This window comes from Zalophus californianus, chromosome 1, assembly GCF_009762305.2.
Source record: "Zalophus californianus isolate mZalCal1 chromosome 1, mZalCal1.pri.v2, whole genome shotgun sequence".
NCBI classification, from domain to species: Eukaryota; Metazoa; Chordata; class Mammalia; order Carnivora; family Otariidae; genus Zalophus; species Zalophus californianus.
Genome location: NC_045595.1, coordinates 171,139,242 through 171,166,015, shown reverse-complemented (window position 1 = coordinate 171,166,015; position 26,774 = coordinate 171,139,242). Strand labels below are relative to the sequence as shown.

Genomic DNA, 26,774 nt, shown 5'->3' with positions numbered 1-26,774 from the left:
TCTTACTCAACAAGTTCCAGCCTCACTGGCTTTTATTCATCAAGCATGCCAAACTCATTCTTGACTTAAGCGATTTGTACCTGCTGGGAACTACTCACAGCCTCCATCATATCATCTTCTTTCATAGTACTCCAGTTTACTTATTTTGTAGTTCTTCATTATTTAAAAGTATCTCATTTATTACTTACTTATTTATTTTCTGTCTCTGTGCCTCCAATTAAATGTTGGTGTGACTGGAACAGGCACCTTTTTTGTTTGCTTCCCACTCTGACTCCGGCAGTTAGAGCAACAACTGACCCATAGTAGATGCTCAGTGAGTATTATTTGAAAGAATGAACTTGGAGATTCAGCCAGGACCTCCTAGAAGACATAGCACTTCTCATGTAAAATTCAGGTGACCAAAGACCAGAAGGGCATTTCTGGAAGATGGAACTATATAAGCACAGCATTATCAGACATGAAATAACACGTTGTAAGAGCGAATTAAACACACACAACAAAATGAATCAGAATAAGTTACTTGAGACTGGAGATAGAAGCAAGGGTCATGCCTTTGTATTGAGTACTACACTTTATTCTTCACTGAAGTTCATTGAACAGTTTTAAGGAAAGGGGTGGTATACTGATATTTGTGTCTTCATAGAATTTGAATATATTTATTTAAAAAAATAATAATAATGTGATGACTTCAGGACAGCATAGCACTCAAATCCTACATTTGTCCTCAGCACAGGCTAAGTACATGAGCTCAACCTAAGATGATTGGACTCTGAGAGGCTTAAAGTGTTCATGCAGCGCCACCTGTGAGGCAGGGCCTTGAAAAACATCACTAGGAGTTTGCATCGCTTGCATTGTGAAGACAATGTGACATGCCAATGACTGCTCAGATCTGGTGGATGTCTTGCTCCAGCGTCTGAAAGAGAATCTGGTGGCACTCTGCAGTTCTTGGAAGTAGCGGGCATTATTATGTATAGCTTTCAGAAACCATCTTCCAATGGGGCTCACCTTCTCACCCATCAGGCTGAGAGAGCAAGGAAACAGAAGGATGAAGACGAACTGAGTTCTAGCCACTAAGCTCTGAGATGCAGTGTGTAAATATGCCACATTCACTCTCTTTCATTTGAATCTGCCTTCCTGGGAAAAAAACCAGGTGTCATAAAAAAATTCATAGTTTCTTTTTGATTAATCTCTAGTAGGAAGCCCAGAGATGTTAAATCTCAATGCTCTCACATTTTTCTCCTCCCCTCATAAACAATTCAATTCAGTTTGCATTAATATTTATTGAGTGCTGACACAAGGCATGGCAGTATAGTGGATGCTGTGATACAACTGCTACGTAAAAGAGAGAAAACCTGTGTCCTAGATGAAGAAAACAGCCTTTCTTAACACACGACAACAGGAATAATATGGCAACAAAAACCGGTGCACTACAAGATGGTATCAAAGGTTGTTTAACCCAGGCACATTTATTAACCGCCATATTCAAGATAAAGAGTATATCTTTTTTTTTTTTGAACAGCTTTATTGAGATATAATTCACATATTACAAAATTCACCAATTTAAAGTTTATAATTCTCTAGTTTTTAGTATAGTCACAGAATTATACAGTCATCAGCACAGTGTAATTTCAGAGCATTTTTATTAGCATTATTATTATTTTTATTATTTTTATTTTTATTATTTTATTTTATTTTATTTATTATTATTATTTTTATTATTATTATTACATTATGTTAATCACCATACATTACATCATTAGTTTTTGATGTAGTGTTCCATGATTCTTTGTTTGCGTACAACACCCAGTGCTCCATGCAGAACGTGCCCTCTTTAATACCCATCACCAGGCTGACCCATTCCCCCACCCCCCTCCCCTCTAGAACCCTCGGTTTGTTCCTCAGAGTCCACAGTCTTTCATGGTTCGTCTCCCTCTCTGATTTCCCCCCCTTCATTCTTCTCCTCCTGCTATCTTCTTTCTTTTTTTTTTTAACATACATTGTATTATTTGTTTCAGAGGTACAGATCTTAAACCACACTCGAGGAGGCTATGTTAACAAGGACTAGAAAAAGGAATTAAGATTTTGTGTGAAGGAGAGAGTCATATCATTTGTAGAGAAAGAGATTTGTGCCATACCTCATGGGGGAATAAATGGGACTCTTCCACTCAGCGACATAGATAAATAGATTCTCATTTGTTGGTTTATCTGGAGTGTTCTTGTTCATTTGTTTTTTGGTTTATTGGTCTCAGAGCTCTTTTATACCTTGCCTTATTAAGCAAAATTATGCTGCCCAAGCTAGGCCAGACTGGGTCATTATGGCAAAGTTTGGGTCAGCTCTTTTCTAGACAACTCCAATTAAAAAGAATACAGGCTCTGGAATTAGACTGCCTGGATTCAAATCCTGACTGCACCATTTAGTAGGTTATTAAATATCTTTGTCCTTCAGTTTGACCATCTATAAGACGGAACTAATAACTTCACTTATATCACAGAGTTGTTACAAACATCGAATATGATGATAATAAAAAGCTTGTAACTGTGACTGGTATGTAGTGTTTAAGGAATGTTAACATTTTCCGCTCCTATAATAAAGTGGCAACAATAGCCGTTAAGTTCCTAAAAGAATATAAAACTGTGCTTGGCGCTTCTCTTTGATCAAGCGCACATTTTATAAACAACTGAGAGAGAGAGATTGGGTTCACGGGTTGGGCACCCAGGGAAGCAGATTCTAAAAGGAGATTCCCATGAAGAAACTTCAGTGGGGAGAAGCACCAGGATCATCTCCCTTATTCCTATAAGTTCTAAAGTTTTGGCAGCTGATAATCCTTAGCTGAGTCCCTCTCTGGGAAATGGCCTTGGCTACAGCCCCTTTTCCTCAATTTGAATAAACTCTGAAGAGTTATCCCAGATCCAGGACATTCAATGGGGGTATATGAAGGCCTTTGTTGTGAATGCACTGCACATTAAGTTCTCCTGCTGCCCAATCCTTCTTTTTTCTATGCCCCCACAGATGTTGGTCCTAAGAGTGTGTAATCAGGGATCAACATTTAGCAAAATTAATAAATTTTACTGCTTCATCAAATACATTCTCATTCTTATACAAAACTGTCCCCTTTTTGTTTGTTTGTTTAGTTCATGTGGCAGAGAATATGAGGATAGAGGATACTAGTACAGTTTGGTTTGGTGCTACTACCTTGATCCTTAATTTGTTGTTAAGGCTCCTGTAATTTTACCCACCAGAATTTTGTACCATTGGTACAAATATCAACATAGTGAAGGAAAAAAAGGTAGATACATGTCTTAGTGCAAGTGTAAAAATAGTTTTGACCTCACAGAACCCTGAAATGTCTTGGCCATGGGAATTAGAAATACATATTCCACATCATATAGTCACATGACAGAACATGGAGAAAGTGGTTTATCTTCATTTCAAACACCAAAATCTCATTTTTAATGAGGCCACTTACTGTTCTTGGAACTATGATTGCTATGATGCTGAATGAAAGCAATTAATTTAAGTCTCTCCAAACACTGGCAATAAGAAGAGTCAAAGTAATTTTGAAATAAGTTGCATGGAATACAAGAGGAGGGAACACTCCCAAACTCATTTTACAAGACCAGTATTACTCTGGTAACAAAGCCAGACAAAGACGCTGCAAGAAAACTACATGAGATATCACCTCACACCTGTCAGAATTCCTAAAATCAACAACACAAGATAGAACAGGTGTTGGCGAGGATGTGGAGAAAGGGGAACTCTCTTGCACTGTTGGTTGGAATGCAAACTGGTGCAGCCACTCTGGAAAACAGTATGGACATTCCTCAAAAAGTTAAAAATAGAACTACCCTATGATCCAGCAATCATGCTACTATTTGCCCAAAAAATACAAAATACTAATTCAAAGGGATACATGCACCCTAATATTTACAGTAAATTATTGTAATTTACAATAGCCAAATTATGGAAGTAACACACGTGTCCATTGATTGATGAATGGATAAAGAACCTGTGCTATGTATACATAATGGAATATTATTCAGCCATAAAAAAGAATGAAATCTTACCATTGGCAACAACATGAATAACAAAAATTAATAAAATACTGGAAATAGCATTTTTTCTGTACTTGATACAAAACTCTTCTTGCTATTAATGAATAGTAGCAAGGGAGTGGTGAGATCTGCTCTGGGTATTAGCATAATAACATTTTTTCTGAAAAGAAATTGGGCAATCAATATCAAGAATTTTAATAATGTTTATGTCTTTGATGTATAAATTCTTCTGGAATTTATCCTCATGCAAGGATGGATATATGTGGATGTTTACTGAAGTTTTATTAACAATAAAAAATTGAAAATAAACGAAACTGGTAATACAGGAATATGGTACATTTATATATTAGAAACTATATTATCTTTATAAACAATATAGTCTTTAATAATATATGTTATTTTCATAATATATTATGAACAATATGAGATTAATTTTAATAACAGAAAAAATTAGACTACCAAATGATGGGTCTTAAATATGAATGAATTTTATCTCTTATTTATAGTTTTCTATTGTATTCCAAAATTTTCACAATGGATTCATATTACTTCCATAATCATAAAAATATGTTTTGTTGTTGTTTGTTATTTGTATTTGCTTATATTTTGTTTTGCTTTGGTTTGGTTTGGTATAACAGCACAGTTAGAAGCAAGAGCAGTTGATGTGTTCAGCAGTCAAACCCCATTTTAGGAGACTCAGTGCTTAAGCTCAGGTTAATAATTAGAATATAATATACAGATAATGGATGATCCCCCCCCCATGGAGCTGGATCTGAGGTAATAATTTAATAAATATTTGGTGACCCCTCAGAAGTCATCCTACCTGCATTCTAAGCCCAACTCTCTCATTTACTTACCTTGGATGAATTGTATAACTTTACTGGGACTCAGTCTCTTCTCTGTTAAATTAGAATAGAGGAGATATTACCTAGATTAATGGCTCCTTGGCTTTTTTAAATTAGAGATTTATTTGAGAATTTGGTAAAAATTATGAATCTACTGCATATAAGCATGTGCCAGCTTCAAAAAGAATAAAATCATTACATTTAGTAAAAGAAAAGCAAGATTTATATACTAGAAACTACAAAATGTAGTTTGAAGTGATGCTGTACCAGTTTCTGAACCAGTATCAGGCTTAAGAAATTGGCAGCTTCAGCTTCCTATGTCTTGGAACATTTATTCTTAGAACCATGCTGTGAGGAACCATAACCTATCCCACAGAGAAGTCTACTTGAAGAAGAGCCAAGGGCTCCCAGCTACAGTCTCATTTGAGCTCCCAGTCAATGACCAGCCCAAACTTGACAGACTTGTGAATGAGCCGTCTTGGAAGATGGATCCATGCCCAGCCGAGCTACCCCAGTTGATGACTCCTGAACAGACATGAACCATCAGAGCCAACCCCTAACCAACTTGCACGTTTGTGACCCAAATAGGTGATAGTTATTGTTTTAAGTTGCTCAGGTTGGGGGTTAATTTGTTATGCAGCAAGAGATAACTGGGATACTTCATAAATATTGGATTTATTATACTGAGCTAAATAAAAGACTTACCTTAACCCCAAAAGATTTCAAGTAAAACTTTTGTATTGGCTTTAAGGCCTGTTTGTGTTTTGACAAATTTTGGACTTCCCCGAACTTGGATATGGATGTTTATCTGAAAATGGTTCTTCTTTTGGCAAACAAAAGTTTCATCTGCTGGCAAAAGTTAAATCCTTTCTGACAACTCAATAGCCTATACTGAGTCTGTGAAAAAAAAGGATCAAGAAATGAGTTTAACAAGCATTTTCTACACATTTTCTTTCATTAACAATATTAACTGTTAAACATTTCAAGAAAATATATTGTGGAAAGTGACTTTTGCTATATTTAATCAATTTTTGCTGAGGAAGTGAAAATGCTATTTCAAAACACAAATGGCTCTCTCACAGCATTTTATTTTCTCACAAGGAAAAAGCACAATTCCTGTCAAATGGAAGCATTTTTTCCTTGGCCTGCCTTTTCCCTTTGTGCTTTCTAGAATTCTAATTTGACTCCCCCATACAATAGAAATACATAGTCTAGAAATTGAGAAGTCACTGGATTACTCAGACTTGTGAAATATCTGGGATAAAATTCCATCTTTTTCCTCCTTTAAAAAAATAAGGCTCTAAATTTCATCAGTAACACTACACTCAAATAGTCACTCAGATGAGTGAATATTCAGCCTACTAGTGGTCATAAGCAAAAAAACAAACTGGTCAGAATTACCAGGAATAGCTTTAAACCAGACTAATGAGAGTCAGTCAGAATACTGATGGAAAACCTGTTTTCACTAGAGTTTGGTCATTTCCTTTTTATCCCCCTGATCTGGTAATAGCACTGAAAATCTACTATGCTGTTTACTTCTGCTGGTAACAGAAGTGGGGGGGGGGGTAGCTAATCATACTCTTACTCTTTTTGTCTTAGCAAATTATTTTCAATAACAATGCTTTGTGTATTAATGTGTATTAATTATAATTGAAAAAGAAAACTACATGCCAATGTCATTGATGAGCATAGATGCAAAAATCTTCAACAAAATATTAGCCAGCTGAATTCAACAGTGCATTAAAAGGATCATACAGTGTAATGAGGTAGGATGCAAGAATGATTCAACAAAATGAAGGATACAAATCATATGATCATCTCAATAGATGCAGAAAAAACATTTGATAAAATTCAATACCCATTTATGATAAAAACTCTCAACAAAGTCCATATAGAGGGGAACACACCTTAACGTTATAAAGGCCATATGTGAGAAACCCACAGCAGACATCATACATAATGGTAAAAAACTAAAACCTTTTACTCTAATATCAAAAACAAGACAAAGATGTCCATTCTTGCCACTTTTACTCAATGTAGCATCCTAGCTAGAGCATTTGGTCAAGAAAAAGAAATAAAAGGCATCTAAATCAGAAAATAAGAAGTAAAACTGTCTCTATTTGCACATAACATGATATTATATATAGAAAACTCTAAAGATTCCACCAAAAACCTGTTAGAAATAAATAAGTTCAGTAAAGTTGCAGGATACAAAATCAATATACAAAAATCACTTGCATTTCTATATACTAACAAACTGTCAGAAAGAGAAATGAAGGAAACAATCCCATTTACAATTTTATTGAAGAGGAATAAAACACTTAGGAATAAATTTACCCAAAGAGGTGAAAGATCTGTACACTGAAAACTATAAAACACTGATAAAAGAAATTGAAAATGACACAAATAAAGGAAATTATTCTCTACTCATAGGTTGGAAGAAGTAAAATCATTAAAAAGTCCATGCTACCCAAAGCAATCTACAGATTCAGTGCAATCCCTAACAAAATTCCAATAGTATTTTTCACAAAATTAGAACAAATAATCCTAAAATTTGTATGGAACCATTAAAGACCCCAAATAGCCAAAGTAATCTTGAAGAAAAGAACAAAGCTGGAAGCATAACATTTCCTAATTTCAAACTATATTACAAAGTTATAGTAATCAAAACAGTGTGGTACTGGCATAAAAACAGACACATAGATCAATGGAATAGAATTGAGAGCACAGAAATAATCCCCTGGTTGTATGGTCAATTAACTTATGACAAAAAGAGCCAAGAATATACAACGGGAAATGAGAGTCTCTTCAATAAATGGTGCCAGGAAAACTGGACAGCCACATTCAAAAGAATAAAACTGAACCCCTATCTTATACCATACACAAAAGTTAACTCAAAATGGATTAAAGACTTGAACATAAGACTTGAAACCATAAAATTCCTAGAAGAAAACAGAGAGTAAACTCCTTGACTTTGGTCTTGGTGATGATTTTTTGGATTGACACCAAAAACAAAGACAACAAAAGTAAAAATAAACAAATGGGACTACATCAAACTTAAAAGCTTCTGCACAGCAAAGGAAACCATCAACAAAATGAAAAGGTAAGCTATGGAATGGGAGAAAGCATTTATCAATCATATATTCAATAAGGGGTTAATATCCGAAGTATACAGGAACTCATACAACTCAATAGTAAAAAAAAAAATTTTTTAAATGGGCAAAGGACCTGAATAGACATTTTTCCAAAGAAGATATACAAATGGCTCAACAGGTAGTTGAAAAGATGGTTAACATCACTAATCATCAAGGAAATGCAAATCAATGATTTGCCTCACACCTGTGAGGATGGGGCTATTATCAAGAAGACAAGAATAAAAACATTGGCAAGGATGTGAAGAAAGAGGAATCCTTGTACACTGTTGGCAAGAATATAAATTGGTGCAGCAAATATGAAAAACGGTATGGAGGGTCCTCAAGAAATTAGAACTAGAACTATCATATGATACAGCAATCCCACTTTTAGTATATATCCAAAGGAAATTAAACCATTATCTCAAAGAGATATCTGTACTTCCAAGTTCATTGCAGCATTATTCATAACAGCCAAGATACGGAAATAACCTAAGTGTCTGTCAATGGATGAGTGAATTAAGAAAACCTGGAAAATATATAATGGAATATTAATCAGCCTTTAAATAAAAGGAGGTCCTGCCATTTACCACAACAAAGATAAACCTGGAGGACATTATGCTAAGCGAAATAAGTCAGACAGAGAAAGACAGATATTGCATGGTATCACTTATATGTGGAAGCCAAAAAAAAAAAAAGTGAACCCATAGAAACAGAGAGTACAAAAGTGGTTGCCAAGAGTGGGGGGAAGCAGGAGAAACAGAGGGGTTTGTAAAAGGATGCAAACATTCTGTTATAAGTTGAATAAGTGGTGACTATCATTGATAACACTGCATTGTAGAATTGATAATTGCTAAAAGAGTAGAACTTAAATGTCCTTACCTAAAAAAGGGGGTGGGGGGATATATGTAACAAAATATATATATTGCATATAGCCAAAAAGTGGAAGTAACTCTAATGTTTATCAACTGATAGATGTATAAGTAAAATGAATAAATATTATACATCAGTAAAAATAATATAAAATATTGAATGAAACTTGAAACATTATATTAAGTGAAAGAAGACAGTCACAAAAGAACAAATACTTTATGGTTACATTTAAATGAAATAACCAAAATAGACAAAACTCTAGAAAGTTAATTAGTAGTTGCTGAAGGCTGGTAGGGGAAGTTGGGAGAATGGAGAATGACTGCCATTGAGTATAAAGTTTATTTTGGGAATCATGAAAAAGTTTTAAAGGTGACTTATGGCTATAATGGTTATATATATGGCTATATGGTTATACCAACTCTGTGAATACACTAAGAATGATAAATTTGTTTAGTTTAAAAGTGTAAATTGTATGGTATATTAATCATACCTTAATAAACCTGTTAAAAAATAACTTGGAACAAAATATTAACAAATTCAAGCCAACATTATATAAAAGAATTACACCCTACAACCAAGTGAGATTTACCCTGGTATGCAAGAACAGTTCAACTTTCAAAAGTGAATTAATGTCAACTATCACATCAAATGACTAAAAAAGAAAAATCACATGATCATATAAAAAAGAAAAAGATATTTGACAAAATTGAACACCCATTTATGATAAAAACTTTCAGTAAACTAGAAATAGAAGGGAAGTTCTTAAACTTGATAAAGACTATATATACAAAAAGCCTGCAGCTATTATACTTAATGATGAGAAACTTAAAGGTGTCCTACCAAGATCAGGAACAAGGCAAAGATGTCCGGTTCACTACTCCTTTTCACTATCATACTGGAAGTACTGGCTAATGCAATAAGACAAGAAAGAGGGAGAAAGTATACAGATTAGGAAGGAAAAAATAAAACTGTCCTTATTCACAGATAACATGGTATCCATGTAGAAAATCTGAAAGAATTGACCAAAACAATTAGACTAATAAGCAGTTATAGCAAGGTTGCCAAATACAAGGTTAATATAGAAAAGTCAATAGCTTTCCCACATATCAGCAATGAACAAGTGGAATTTGAAATTAAAAACATAATACCATTTATATTAACATCCCCAAAAATGAAATACTTAGATATAAATCTAACAAAATATGTACAAGATCTATATGAGGAAAACCTAAACTTTAATAAACAAAATCATGAACTAAATAAAAGGAGACATATTCCATGTTCATAATTAAGGAAACTCAATATTATTAAAATGTTAGTTCTTTCCAACTTGATATATATTTTCAATGCAATCCCAATCACAATTCCAGTAAGTTATTTTGTGGATATTGACAAAATGATTCTAAAGTTTATATGTAGAGGCAAAAGACGTGTAATGGCCAACACAGTATTGAAAAAGAACAGAGTTGGAGGACTGATACTACCCGACTTCAAGACATAAACAGGAATCAAGACAGTGTGCTAAGGGTGAAAGAATAGACAAACAGGTCAGTGGAACAGAATAGAAAGTCTGTAATAAGTGTAGTCAACTAGTCTTTGACAAAAGAGCAAAGGCAATACCATAGAGCAAAAATTGTCTTTTCAGCAAATGGTGTTGGGACAACTGGATATCCACATGCAAAAATTAAAAACAAAAAACTAGACACAGAACATTACACCCTTCACAAAAATTAAGTCAAAATGGATCACAGGCCTAAATGTAAAACACAAAATTATAAACCCCTGAAGATAACATAGGAGAAAAACTTAGATGACATTGGATATGGCAAAGATTTTTTAGATACAACTACAAAGATACAATCCAAGAAAAAAAACCTGATAAGCTGGACTTCATTAAAATTTAAGACTTCTGCTCTGCAAAAGACAATGTTGAGAAAATGAGAAGACAAGCCACAGACTGGGAGAAAATGTTTGCAAAAGACACATCTGATAAAGGACTTACCTAAAATATACAAAGAACTCTTAAAATTCAACAATAAGAAAACAAGCCAATTTAAAAATGGGCCAAAGACCTTAACAGGCACTCCACAAAAAATATACAGATGGAAAATTAGTACATGAAAGGGTGCTTCATACTATATGTCATCAGGAAAATGCAAATTGAAGTAATGAGATACCACCTATTAGAATGGCCAAAATTAGTAACACTAAATGGTGGTGAGGATGTGAAGCAACAGGAACTCTCCTTCATTGCTGGTAGGAACGCGAAATGGTACAGCCACTTTGGAAGATAATTTGGGGGTTTCTTACAAAACTAAACATACCAGCTATTGCCTTCCCTGGTACTTAACAAAAGGAGTTGAAAACATATATCCACATAAAAGCCTGCAGCTATAAACATGCTGTAAACATTTATAATTGTTTATTTATAATTGCCACAACTTGGAAGCAACCAAGATGTCTTTCAGTGGGTGAATGGATAAATAAAACTGTTGTGCATGCAAAGGAATTTTATTCAGCACTAAAAGGAATGGAGCCATCAAGCCATGAAAAAACATGGAGGAAACTTAAATGCATATTATGAAGTGAAAGAAACTGAAAAGGCTACCTACGGTGGGATTCCACTATATAACATTCTGGTAAAGGCAAAACTATGAAGAAACTAAAAAGATCATTGGTAGGCAAGGTTTGGGGAGCTGGGGATGAATAGGTGAAGCACAGAGAATTTTTAAGACAGTGAAAATACTGTGTGGTATAAAATGGGTTTATGTCAGTATAAATTTGGCCAAACCCATAGCATATAGAATACCAAGAATATTGTTCCCTGGTGAGGGAATGATAATGGGGGAGGCTATGCATGTGTGGGGGCAGAGGATATATGGGAAATCTCTATACTTTCTTCTTAATTTTGCTATGAACCTAAAAGTGCTCTAAAAAAGTAATCTTAAAAAAGAAGAAAGAACTTGGTGCTTTGTGTCACTCTCAGATCAGATAGGAAATTAAATTTCAACCTGGAATTAAATAATGATTTCCTTTTATGATGTAGGAGTTTAAGTTGCTCAATTGATTTTTCAGGAAAGTGAGAGGAGAATTTTCTGACTCATATTAAAATTACATGAACTACATGTAATTGTAGTACAACAAGGTTTTATTAAATAATAACTATTATTAAAATAATAATTAAAATAAGTCAGGGGCTGTGCTATGTGTTTTGTATGTGATATTCACTGCAACTCTGTGTTAGATTATTCTATTCTCATTGTACAGATAAGAAAACTGAGGCATTCCTTAGTTTTCAGATGGTCCATTAACATTTCCTACCATGCAGAAATTCTGCATTGATGAGAACTGTGATACCAGGCAACTTCATTTCTAATAGGTAAAAAAGCCACCTCTTTAAATTTAGTGTAATCCTTTCTAGGCCAAAAGAATTTATGCTTTGAATTCTACTGAAAGGTTCTTAGAGTCCTAATAGAGGAGAGGTAGGTAGGGTACATGATAGAAGAGGCAGATTTCATCTCATAGTACCCTGTCTAGGAAGATGGATTGGAAACATAAAGAGCTAGTAACACCAAAGATTTTCTTTGCTAGGTTATCTTTTATACATTAATTATACAGAAGAGCCTGCTTAAATGGATACTCTTGCTCTAGAATGTTTCTTTTAAGAGAGGGTTCTTTTCCTTACTCTGCAGTTGAGTTGGGAGATATTATCAGAGAATTATCAGGGAGATAAGTTGATATAAAGACAAAGTTTATTTCATTTGTAGTAGAAGCTTATTCATTTAACTGACCAGTGAATCATCATTGTATAGGATACTGTGTCACTGTGATACAGTCAGATCACCCCTGTATTTAACCCATGCTGTAGTTTTAAATCAGCTATCCATGAAAACTGCTATAACTTTGCAAATTTTAAGATAACTCTTATTTATGCATCTACCACACTGTATAAGGTAATATAGCTCAATAGTCTTTTGCTAGATATTCATTTTAATAACATTCATAAATAAATGTTACCTAGAGTATAAAACCAACTCGAGAATCTTTCATGTTTCTCTATAACTCCTTTGGAGACAACTATCCCCAAATAACTATGTAGAGCAATATGCATTATTTTTCAAAGTTGAAATATTTTTATTTTATTTTTCTCTAATTTTTAGGTGCTGTTTGTCTGGCCTTATTGGTGCACACATCTTGCATAGATGACAACTGAATTTTTTCCTTTAAAAAATGTTATTTTTAAATCAAGATGAGAAGAATAAGCAATCAAGGGATTGAGCTGCATACCAGTGCTGTGCCTGGCTTGTTATTCATATGATTTCACTTAATCTCTCCAACTGGGAGCTAAAATAGTCCCTGTTTTCAGTCAGTTGCCAACAACTTCCTTTCTATTTGCTCTAAATATAATGAAAGAATGGAAAAATCTAGTTATTTTCTGTTTGCATGTATTTTTTTCTCTCTTTCTTATAGCTTCCCTAAACTTGTTTCTTGTTTATGCAAACAAGTCCTCTTTTTCCTGAGTAATCGTTTTTCACCTTTCAAGTTATTACACAGCTTTTATTCAATCCTAGCTTTTGCTGTCCTTCTGCCCACCTGTACAGCTGGTGCATCAGTCACAATTATGGAAAGTGAATTCTGTTCTCTTGGTAGTCATTGCTGCTACCTAATTTGACATAGGTCCCTCTTGTTACTTAAAGTTTTTGAAATCAGTCTTTCTGGAAGTTCATTTGGTTGGTTCTCTTCTATCCTTTGTTTGTTCTCCTTCATCACTTCCAGCTAGATTTTCCTTTCCTTTAAATGTCAAAAAATTCTTACATTTCATGGTCAGCAAATTTGATGCTTGTATTCATTGGATCCAGTAAAATAAATTCCAAGGTTTTCCTTAATGCTACACACACACATGTGCATGCCCACACGCACACATGCTACATTAAAATAAGTCAATGTAAACAATTGTGATTCTCTTTCAGAAACATGATGGCCATTTCACTGTCATCCAGTTGGTCGGTATGCTCCGAGGCATTGCATCTGGAATGAAGTATCTTTCTGATATGGGTTATGTTCATCGTGATCTAGCAGCTAGGAATATATTGGTCAACAGCAACTTAGTATGCAAAGTTTCTGATTTTGGTCTCTCCCGGGTGCTGGAAGATGATCCAGAAGCTGCTTATACAACAACTGTAAGTTTACATGTCCTTTTCCAATATAGATTGTTAACTTGTATTGTTTTTAATATTATAAGAATAATTCTGTTTCTGTTTTCCTAATTTTCTGCTCACACTTGTCATTTTCCAAATTTAACATCATCATTTAGTTGAGAAGTATTTGCTTTATCTGAGTGCCTGGTCAACAAAACAAAACAACAACAAAAACCTTCTTATATTTGACTGTTTTTTTTTCTTTCTTCCATTGTACTGGGACTTTCCTATCAGGCTTGAGGTCCAAGTCTTGATTGCCCTCACAACAAATCTGCCTTTGCCTGAGGTATTCTTGATGCTTAAGAATTATCTCTTTTAAATGGAGTTCTGTATAGGCCAATGGTGAGTCAATTAAGTCAGTGCTAGTGAGAACCAATGGTTATGAAATGACTTTTTTTTTTCCTCACAGCAAATGTTATGGAATGACCTGATCATACTTGCAAATGAACAAGATAGGTTTCTCTGGGGATATATAAGGATACTCTAAACTTTTTTTCTGAATGATATTTGGGGAGAATGGGAACAGGAAAAAAAGGCTAAAACTTTAGAACCAAACTATCATCTGTAGGTTATAGATCTAAACTTAACTCATGAATAGTTGAAGCATTTCTGAATTCCCCAAAACCAGTTCATTCCATTGACCTTTTTGGTTATTGTTTCAAGGATTTCAATCTCAGAGTCTTTCTTCAGCTATCTGAAAGCTAATAATTTGTAAAACTATACAATATTCTCTTATTTTTCAAACAAAACCTTCACCATTGACTCATTTGACAGTCACCTGCAGTGAAAAGTAAATCAGTAAACTTATTCGAGGAGAGGTTTATATCCTCTCCTCTTTCTCTAACCTCGCACATTGTTGTAGAAGAGGCAAATCCATTATTTAGTTCCCTTTTATTTCATTTTCTATTAGACTGTTTTGAAACTTCACTGTCTTCAATTACTCCAAAAGAGATGCAAGTTTAATATTATGAATTAAACATATTATGCCCTTATTATATTTGCACTGTAGAAATGCTCTATATTACTTTATTGATGATATTTTCACTAATTTTTCCAACAAAGAAATATAGTGCTAAAGAAAATAAATTAATCTCTGAGAGCCTGACATATAAGGTAGCAGTATCTATTGATCTTTTAATTTGACCAAAAACCTTCATAAAAATAAAAGTCTATCATGTCTGAAAATAAATTGTTCATTTCAGGAAAAGCAGTATTTCCAACTCCACTTTCTAATTGGAAAATGTATAATTTTTTTTCATTTTTTTTCAAGGCCTTCTTTTCTTTTCTTTTTTCTTTTTATAAATGTATAACTTGAAGCAACTTTTCAAGTTACAGAACAATGTAGATAAGATTTTTCTATTATGCATATTATTTCTAACCTTGGAAAGTAGTGTTTATATAAATTTTATGCAATATAATATTTATAAAAATTCCAACAAATATGATCTACTAAAAGAACAAAATATGAAATAAAGCATAAAATAGGAAATAACTACTACACTCTTTGTATGCCTAGATGATATACTTGAAATTCCTATTTAATAATATTTTAACTGCTTTTTAAAATGGGAAGCTCATAACTAAATTTAAGGAACTAATAAAACTGGCAGGGTAACCCAAATTTTGAAGAATATATAGGTTTTATTGTGTCAGATTTGAAATCCAGATTCCAGCCATGTTATTCTGTCTTATATGATTATAGAGACTGAGAGGGCTAGAACAGTGCTATTTTAATTTAAGTCTGACTACAGAATTAAACCTCAAGTTAGGTAACCAGAATATTAATGCTCCAAAAGTGCCTCTTAAAAGCTATATAGACATTATGTCCCAATTGAGAAATAAGTTTCTGAATTTGAGAGATATCAACTGAATGGTAAATAATTAAGTAATGAAGCACTTTTTAAAAATTATTTTTATTTATTTTTTATTCCACTGTAATTAATGTACAGTGTTATATTAGTTTCAGGCATACAATATAGTGATTCAACAATTCTATACATTCCTCAGTGTTCATTACGGTAAGTGTGCTCTTAATCCCCTTCACCTATTTCACCCATCCCCCACCCACCTTCCTCTGGTAACCACCAGTTTGTTCTCTATAGTTAAGAGTCTGTTTCTTTTTGTCTCTTTTCCTTTGTTTGTTTTGTTTCTTAAATTCCACATATAAGTGAAATCATATGGCACTTGTCTTTCTCATACTGACCTATTTTGCTGAGCATTTTACCTTCTAGATCTGTCATGTTGTTGCAAATGGCAAGATTTCATTATTTTTTATGGCTGAGGAATATTTCATTGTATGTTTATACCACACCTTTTTTATCCATTCATCTACCATTGGATACTTGAGTTGCTTCTTGGTTATTTTAATTAAGGCTACTATAAACACAAGGGTGCATATATCTTTTCGAATTAGTGTTTTCATATTCTTTGAGTAAATACCCAGTAGTAGAATTACTGGATCATGTGGTATTTCTATTTTTAAGTGGCTACACCAATTTGCATTCCCACCAACAGAGCACAAGGGTTTCTTTTTCTCTACATCCTCGCCAACACCTGTTGTTTCTTGTGTTTCTGATTTTAGCCATTCTGACAAGTGTGAGATGATATTTATTGTGGCTTTCATTTGCATTTATCTGATGATGAGTGATGCTAAGCATCTTTTCATGTGTCTGTTGGCCATTTGTCTTCTTTGGAAAAATGTCTGTTCATGTCTTCTGACCATTATTTGTTTTTTTGGTGTTGAGTCATATTCAGTTCTTTATGTTTTGGAAATTAACCCCTTATCAGATATGTCATTTGCAAATATCTTCTACCATTCAGTAGGTTGTCTTTTTGTTTTGCTAATTATTTGCTGTGCAAAAACTTTTTATTTTGATATAGTTCAGATAGTTTAATTTTACTTTTGTTTCCCTTGCCTTGGGAGACATATCTAGAAAAATGTTGCTATGACCAATGCCAAAGAATTATTACCTGTGCTCTCTTCTAGGATTTTTATGGTTTCAGGTCTCACATTTAAGTCTTTCATCCATTTTGAGTTTATTTTGTGTAAGGCATAAGAAAGTGATCCAGTTTCACTCTTTTGCATGTAGCTGTCCAATTTTCCCAACACCACTGTTGAAGAGACTGTAATTAAGAACTTTTTAAAAAATATATCAGAAATACTTAACTGTTCAAAGGCTCCCAGGGTACAAAACATCATACTTGACTTTATAATGAATATGACCATTTAATATTTGAAACAGCAACACTCTTGCCTTCAAAGAGCTATTCTTTTACAGGGTGGATTCATGCTTTCTAGGTATTCAGCACATCAAATGTTGACATACAGGCCTGAAAAAGAAATATGGAGGTACCAAAAAGCAGAGGTCTGGAGAAGACGTTACAAAAAGTTAAAATTTGGACCAAATATTTAAAAATTTCATTAGACAGACTGTTGGGGAATTCAGATAGAGGAAACAGAAAAAGGAAAAACATATGAAAATTTGGGGAAGTGAATGGACATGTTGATGGCAATGTGGACAGTTTGGAATGGGGGAAAGGAGCAGTAGACAACCCAGGTCTCTAAGGAATAATTGCAAAGTTAGTTGGGTGGCACTTCAAGAAATTTTATGGTTTTCTATGGCAATTAAGAGAAAGACACTGATTTATTTAAATGGGGGAATGACCAAACACATGCATGTCTTAGAAGATATTATTGACAACAGTGTGAAGGAAGGAAAGATTGAAGGACAGGAGGAATGGTTATAGGAAACCAGTTAAGGCATTATTGCTATAGACCAGAAAGGCCATATGGCTTTAATTAGGACAGTGGCAATTGGAATAAAGAGGAACGTAGAGAATTGAAATATATATATATACATATATATATACAATTTACAAGACTGAGTAACTAATTAGATATGAATTATAAGAAGGAAGCAGGATTTAAAGATGACACCAATATTTTTAGATTGAACAACTAGTTGAATGAGATGCTATTAATCAATTCAGAGGATCCCTGTTAGAGATGACCTGGCTAATGGCATTAGATTACAAAGCAAAATTATAACAAAGGATCACAGGCACTCTGTTTCAAAGTCATCAAGATAATGGCAGATTGAACATTGGCATTCTGTTGCAGTTATGTGTAAAATGTTTAGGACTTTATATAAAATGTACTTAGGCTCCAAATTCTTTTTGTATTTCCTTTAAAAGAAGGAGATGCTTAGAAAACTTTACTGCCTGCGAAGGCATAATTCAATTCAAACAAACACTGTATAACAAAATACAGGAAAAGAATAGTCATTTATATGAAATTATTCTTTGTTTTATAAAACCATTTACATGAAAATAACTTTAAAGAGCAAGCTCCCTTGATACATTTTTAAAGTATAATTTTCTTTTTATTTTTTTTAAAGATTTTATTTATTTATTTGAGAGAAAGAACAAGAGAGAGAGAGAGCATGAGAGGGGAGAGGGTCAGAGGGAGAAGCAGACTGCCCGCTGAGTGGGGAGCCCGATGCGGGACTCGATCCCGGGACTCCAGGATCATGACTGAGCCGAAGGCAGTCGCTTAACCAACTGAGCCACCCAGGCGCCCTAATTTTCTTTTTAAAGTGTTATCTATATATAACTTTCTTAGATATATCTTTTAAATGATTTTGATTTTTTCTCTTACTGTGTAAATATAATTGTTACTTCCTCATTATTTATAAATGTTTTTATAATCTGCATCAGGAAGGGTTTGGAGGAAAGGGAGCCTTGTGAAGGGTTTTAAAAACAGGAAGACATCTTGGATAAAGATCTTTTTGTAGTCTTCAAGAAAATAATTCTTAGAGTAAAAGCACACTACATGGAAACTATCCCTTCCTAATCAAAATAGGAGCAGAATAAATACACATTTTCCAGTAAGATGACTTTGCCAATTTATTTATTTATTTTTAAAGATTTATTTATTTATTTGACAGAGAGAGAGAGAGTGAGAGGGAACACAAGCAGGGAGAGTGGGAGAGGGAGAAGCAGGCTTCCTGCTGAGCAGGGAGCCTGACACGGGGCTGGATCCCAGGACCCTGGGATCATGACCTGAGTTGAAGACAGATGCTTAATGACTGAGACACCCAGGCGCCCCTGACTTTGCCAATTTAGAGAGCCATATATCACAGCAAAGAGCAGTAAGAACTGGTAAAAAAAAAAAAAAAAAAAAAGCCTGGAAAGCTAGAGTGACCAGGGTCACCCAGTATTGACTATAGCACTGAACTGATCAGTGCATGGCAGATGAGCAGAATGGCCATTGGAGCCAAAATGACCAGACCAGAAAGAGATGTGACAAGAGATTTTTTTGCCAACAATTAGTTAAGTCCTTTAGTGCCTTATTTGGAAGATATATACATGTAATATGTAAGAACATATTTTTTTTAAAGATTGTATTTATTCATTTGACAGAGACAGAGACAGTGAGAGAAGGAACACAAGCAGGGGGAGTGAGAGAGCGAGAAGCAGGCTCTGTGCCGAGCAGGGAGCCCAATGCGGGGCTCCATCCCAGGATCCTGGGATCATGACCTGAGCTGAAGGCAGAAGCTTAACGACTGAGCCACCCAGGCTCCCCAAGAACATATTATTTACATTATAAAATACACTAAAGTAAATAGAAGAATGAGATTTATGACAAATATAAGTAGAAATTCTAGTATGTCTTCCTACAATTTAGGAGTGTTTTACATGTTCTGTTTCAGATCTAAGACCTATTCATTCAACATGTACTCAATAGAGTTGATTATGGAGTTACCATATTTAAGGTCCATATTGGTTTCCTTGGAGAGCCAATAACCAAAAATAAAGGGATTCTTGAGAATGAATAAATGACCACACAGAGAGAGGTCCAAGAGCAACCAAATACAGTAAAACATGATAAAACCACTAGGTGTGTGGACAGCACAAGTGGGCAATGCAGCATGAAAAGCAACACTAATAGTAGCAGATTTTCCTGGTAAGCCCTGTACTAAAATACATCAAGCCTTTGCAAAGGGACCTTAAGAACTGGTAACAGCATGAAAACCAAGAAATGTGCAATGGAGGCTAAAGACAGAAGGACAAAAATGCACAAAAGTAGGATCTAGACAAGGACTGAAGTCTTGCTTTTACATGCCAATTCTACAAATAGCTTATCAGGCATTTAGTGAGGGAAGATTGGTGAATGATTATGAACTATACCTAACAATGCATACACAATTATTGATATATGGCTAACTTAATTGTACAGTATTTACTGAGTTTGAATTGTTCTCATTTGGTTACATGGTCTTCTGTCTGTTTATAATTTAGATGCTGAGAAATCTCTTCCTTTTCTGAATCTTGATGTACATTCACATGGACAACCATTTTATATCCAGTTCCAGGGGAGGGACTCTCTCTCATTTGAATATTGCTAAGCAACCAGTCTTAAACTTACCTTGAAAATGTTAAGACTCTGTTCTCAATTATGGAAATGAGGTCCTATTTACCTAAAAAGAACATTAAAAGATATATTATGGCTCACACTGATCTGTTTTAGAGATAGGTTTTATTTTAAATATAATGGCAGACACTGTATGGATTTTTTTTAATTATAATGAGTAACTCCTTTTCTTATATTTTAAAGATCAAAATAAAATGCAAGAATTATTTTATCACAGTATCTGCTAAAAACTCTAAGATTCTTTGACTCTTTCAGTTGTGTTCATTTTATGTTTGCTATCCAAGGCGAATTTTGCTTTTTTTCTTTGACAGCAACAATTCCATATAAGTACTTTCTTAGTAGAAATATGGAGACTCATAATTGACAACACATAATCTGCATAATCACAATTCTGTTAACATCTCAATTCTATTTACTTTGCATTCATAAGACCTCTTCCAAGCTCCAACTCTTAACTTCCCGTATTCTATGTAAGATATGAGAAAAGTCAAATCTCTTATTGATCTAGACAGTCATGGTCTATACCCAACGTGGAGCTAATTATAGCAAATAATGGCGCAGCATGAGGGGGACTTACTGTGTTTTCAAAGTTTGGGGAAATCTAAATAGCCTTCCTCCTTTACCTAATTCAAATGCTTACAAATTGGCTTGAGTTTCTGAAGTGAATTTTTAAATCTTAAGACACGTCTAGCTTTAGGAATAAATATTTTTGATAAAGGTGGGATAAAAATCATTTTAGATCATTCATTATTCTGCCTTTAAGTGCTTTAATATGAGTAATTAAGATTTGCCTGGAGATCATGCTTAACCTGCTAATAAAACATACTCAGAGTTTTTACTCATTTTTATATATTTTAAATAAAAGAGTTACTATAAAAAGTTATGCAGTAAAAATATTTTAAATGCTTTTACTTAAAAGCATATAATATCTGATGTGCTGACTAAAAGAAGTTGTATGGAGGGTGCCTGGGTGGCTCAGTTGGTTAAGCGACTGCCTTCGGCTCAGGTCATGATCCTGGAGTCCCAGGATCGAGTCCCACATCGGGCTCCCTGCTCAGCAGGGAGTCTGCTTCTCCCCCTGACCCTCTTCCCTCTCGTGCTCTCTATCTCTCATTCTCTCTCTCTCAAATAAATAAATAAAATCTTTAAAAAAAAAAAAAAGAAGTTGTATGGAGAATGTTTCTAATTTCTTAGATTTTGAAAAATAAAACTTTATCTTTAGAAATCCTACTACTCTGTCAAGTCATGGATAATAGAGGTGACATTGTGCTAAGATACAGCGTTTGGTAAAATACATCTTATTTGAAGTCTACCCTAGATGAACTAGGGCCAGCCTGAAGAATGATTTTTATTTCAGTTGTTCTTCAGATTTAGCCAAGCTAAAAATGGAGGGGGTATGACTGCTTCAGGCACAAAGGGAGACCCTTAGGTAGACGATTGTGAAGCCTACTAGCCCCCCAAAAAGCGACATATAAGGACAGTCTCCTGCACAGAATTCACTGAAAAATTAAAGTAAAGGAAATGGCAGTTTCTTCTAGGCAAATGTAAATTCATTAGCCTGAGTATAAAGGAAAAAAGTAAGAAAAATAGCAATGTTATCAGAATGCTGTAACATGAAGATTTAAATAGCTTTTTTTTCAATAAAAAGATGACGAACAAATAAACCTTGGAAGAATGAAAAACAATAAAATCCTGGTGAGAAGAACCAAATTCATCACTAGGAAAGGAATTATGCCATTTGGGAAAAACAACTAAATGACTCTTGACAAAAAAATAGTTCTCACTTGGCAGACACTATGATAGTAGTCAATCAAAATCAGTCTAATACAGAGACCCTTACAATTAGCTGAAGAGAAAGAAATCAATGTGCCAATATTACGTTTCCTAATTTCAAAGGAAAAAATGTGCCCTTGAAGCAGCAAGTGTTTGTGACGGACTAACTCATGAGAAGAAAATCTTTCAGTTTTTATTTACCTGTGTCAATATAAGCTTTTTGTAAAGGAAATTCTAATGATCTAATGTGTAGAAGCTATATTCTCAGAAATGAGTGTCTCTACATTTTGAGCGCAAATGCCAGAAAGCAAATCCCCAACAGTGGGGACGAAAGGGCAACAAAGCTGTATACTAAACCAAAGAGAACATGTGTTAATACAGAGCAAGAGTCTTCTTCAATAACTGTTCAAGAGGTGAATGCCACACACACACCAGCTTGGATCACAGGCTGAGAGACCCAAAATCTGAATGATAGTTGTCTGCAGTGGTGGTATTAGAAGGACACAAACTTTTTTGAAATGTACTGCTTGGGTAAATTGACAATGGCAGATCTTGAGCATAATATGGAAATGGGAATCAACAATACCAGAGGAAATTAATATTTAAAGAATCATTTCCTGAAAAAGCCTCATCTCTGAAGCTTAGGAAACAACAGTTTGTGATCATTACAGAGCTCTTTGTAGTAAAACAAATGAAAAAGATTTGAAGATTATGGGACACAGAGGAGAAAAGTGCTGAACAAACAGATAGCTCTATCAGAAATCTGGAAGACAGAGAGGACCATCTAGCTAAGTAATGCATCCCATTAAGAAGCCAAGCCATGCTTTGGGAAAATCTCCATTTGCCATTTGTGCAAAGCACCTACAAAAACAAGTGCTCTGTTGTTCCAATATGCATTTTAAAGAAAAGACCCAGAGGATTTAGATCTGGAAAGGCATTTTTTTTTTTTTTTAACCAGGAAAGGCATTATTGAAGATAAGAGACCACTGAGAAACTTTCTACTTAGCACTCAAGGGTTGGTGTGTGACTTTCAAGTAACTTGTTTTGTTTTGTTAAAGTAATGAATTCCTTTAGATTTGTGTAAAACCCTGGAGGACAGGAGAGTTATCGTTTACATTTTTCAAAGGCTTTCCAGCACCTAAAATAATATGCTATTTAATAGCTGTTTCGTTAATTGCTGATAATTAAAACAAATAAGTGAACCTAAAATAATCCTTAATGCATCAGGAAGAGATGAAAAAATTGCAGGAGAAAGCAACAAATGTAACAAACATTGAAGCACTTACAACAAAGAGTCACAGAGGGGAAAAGACTGTTTGTTTAAGTCTCTGAACACACCCGTGGAAAGCTTTGAGCACAAACGGATGCCGACAGCATAGATAAGATATAAGACAAATGGTTCATAAAATCACATAATACATAAAATTTGAATACAAACATTTGAAATATATCCAGTCCTTCTAACCTAAATGCTAATCAATGACGAATAATCAAATGCCAGTCACAATTCTCAAAGTATTCAACATTCACCTGATGATTAACCAAGAACCACAGGAAATACCAGGTGCTGTTTGTTTTTGTGTTAGCAACATCCAACACTGTTTAATTCAGAGTTAGTCTCCCTGCTCTCAGTGATTTTAGAACAAACCCAGACTAAATGGATTTACTGAGAGAGATCAATCAGCAGATGTTCAGCAAGCAGAAAGTACAGTGCTCACTGGCCCATCTTGCTTGTGCAGAGAAAAGACAAGACGGTGAACACAAAGCTGCTGACTTTAAACCTAGAGTTTCAAAGATACCACCTGAAGAAATAAAGTCATTACTAATGCTTAATTGCAAGTTTCATCTCTGACGTTGAAAGAGTGCTTTTTTGTTGTTGACAATAAAAACTAGAAGGACATTACAAATGCCTGATAAATCACATGAACGCTCTGTGGAAAAGCTTACTTATTCCCAGTGTAAAAAACTTCACATCAATGGCAAATAAATTGAAAATGGTTATCAGTTATTTATACTGTTTCTAGTCGACCCTGTTAGCTGCCTACTCAACCTCTCGTCATCTCTTCCTTGCTAATAAAATCTTTAAATCGGGATGTTTGTAATGAGCTCAAGTCTAAGAAATAAATCATGATTTATATAAGCCAGTAATATTTATGCCATTTTCCTTTGACACTTAAATTTTACACTTTGGTCACTTAAAGGGACAAGAAAGTGAGAATGACAACTTCTGGAAAAATTCCCGGTTAAGGTCTACCAGAAACAATATTGAATAAAGAGCTGTGTAGTACTGGCCCTTGCTTTTCTTTATTGCCTTGAATATAGTGCTTAGAACTGTGACAGCATCTTTCAGATATGAAGCAACAAGCCTCAGGAGACAACCCCAAAGCTGAGGATGGCCAAGAAGGAAAATCAAAAGAACCTAATTCATGATGTGGGAATATCGTACAGTAGTAGAGCATTTGACCACAAAGAGCCTGGTTCTCCGATGCAATTGTTGCACTTCTGTGTCAATACAACCATTTGTGGTATACAGGTGGAAACCACTGACTCCAGTTATTTGCTTATAATTTAATTAAATGCCTTATTTGCTTGAGTTCCTGAGAATTGGGCATTCTATAACTCTATGACTTGTAATCCAAAGACATTCTGATACAGTAATCAATAGAAAACCTCCATATTAATAGAGAACGTAAATAGAAAAATGACAAAATGAACACTTAAGTAAAATATCACTTCAGTCATACAAACTGAACAGACTAAGCAGACTGTAAATATATGATTAGTTTGAAGATGCTGTTATCATAATTTATTCATTTAACATATATTTCTTAATATTATTAGATAACAGTTAGATAATGGAGCTAAAAGTGCTTAGGATCTGGGAAGAGAACAGACATTAAGTATTCGTGCTATTGAATGTATAGTTAAAATCTGAGATTTATACAGCACATGTGTACTGAGTGTCTACTATGTGCCAGATACTGTTCTGGGCATTGGAAATACTCCAATAAACAAGCTTTTCTCATGGAGTTTACAGTTTTGAGCATGGTAGAAACAAAAATAATGAAGTTATTTTTTAAAAAGGGAATCTCATTTCAGCTAGTGATAAATATTGGATATATAATATATTTTTTATTTTTTTAAATAAAAGTGAGTGGCTTACCTGGGAAGGCATGTTCAGGAAATACCTCTTTAATGAGGTGGTATTTGAAATGAGACCTGAAAATTATAAGGGTACAAGCCAAGGGAAGATCTGAAGCCGAATGTTCTCAGATGAAAACAAATACAGATCCTAAGGTGGGGACAAGCTTGGCATATTTGAGGACTAGCAATAAGGCCAGGGTGGTTGACACATTGAGAGATAAGTAGGAAATAGGGACAGAGGGGCCAGATCCTCCAGACACTCAAAAGTCATGAAAAGAAGTAGACATTTATTCTAACTACAAAGGGAACCCCCTGGAAGATTCTAAGCAGGTGATGACATAACAGAATGTGCATTTTTAAGAGCTCACTCTGGCTGTATGTTGAGAATGAATTAATTGTAGAGGGTCAAGGGGAGAGAGAGCAAGGAGACTCATTTACACACCCTAGACAGCAAATAATGGTAGCATGGTGTAAACTGGCAATAGAAAAAATGAAGAGTGGTGGGGAGACTTGGGACATGTTGTGTCAATAGCTTTGCCTAGAATCAGATTTTCATAGGACAAACGTTTGCAGCCATGGCTCATTACAGGAAAGCAAAAGAGGGCCACTGAAAAGGTGGCTGCAAAGAGTGTTCCCCAAACTCTCCCTTGGGCTTCTCTCTGCAAAGAATAGCTCTGAATGCATCCACGGTCCATCAATATTTTCAAATATTCAGATCATGACTTGTTCAAATTAACATAAACACAGAAAGTTTCACTGTACCTAGTTTTGCCTCTTTAAACTTGCAATAAGAACAGGGTGTTATTATATGAAGCATGCACATTATTCAGTTGTTTAACCATGCTCTTAATCAGTGTATAATATGTGTCACAAATAGGCAGCTGCTAGATGAATTATACATAAAGATAATGTTTTCTAGATTACTCTTGCCTGTATATGTTGCATAATTTAGGTCCCAACACATTCTGGTCCTTAATTCTCTTTTTATAGAAACTGAATCATTACCTTGTTCTTTTTAGTGATTCAAAAGTTTTTTTTTTTTTTTTTTATATGTGCTATACAAGTAAAATCTTTTTAAGGGAAGGCAATTTTAATGTAAGTGTTTATAACATTTATTTCTTATAAAAGCTGAGATTTCTTCCTTTTCTTTAGAAAAGTTTTCTGACATGGTTCTTAAGTTGCAAATACATTTGCTTTTAAAGATAATTGCTACTTAAAGAAAGACACAGATTCAATAGAACTACATTGTACTTTAATATAAAGTACTAACTAACAAAGTCAAGGGGTGAGCTATGTACTCTCATCTTCATGCCACCCTCCATGG

General features: G+C 34.4%; 1 protein-coding gene across 7 annotated transcripts in view; it reads left to right on the top strand.

Moving 5' to 3' along the window:
• EPHA6 (EPH receptor A6) overlaps positions 1 to 26,774 on the top strand; it is an 828,987-nt gene that overhangs the window by 705,032 nt on the left and 97,181 nt on the right. For 6 of the 7 annotated variants that reach the window (XM_027586196.2, XM_027586194.2, XM_027586193.2 and 3 more), the window contains one exon: positions 13,873 to 14,082. In XM_027586196.2, the coding sequence (XP_027441997.1) occupies positions 13,873 to 14,082 (210 nt within the window). Of the gene's footprint in view, positions 1 to 13,062; positions 13,196 to 13,872; positions 14,083 to 26,774 lie in introns of those variants that run through there. The other variant, XM_027586198.1, reaches the window with a different exon arrangement.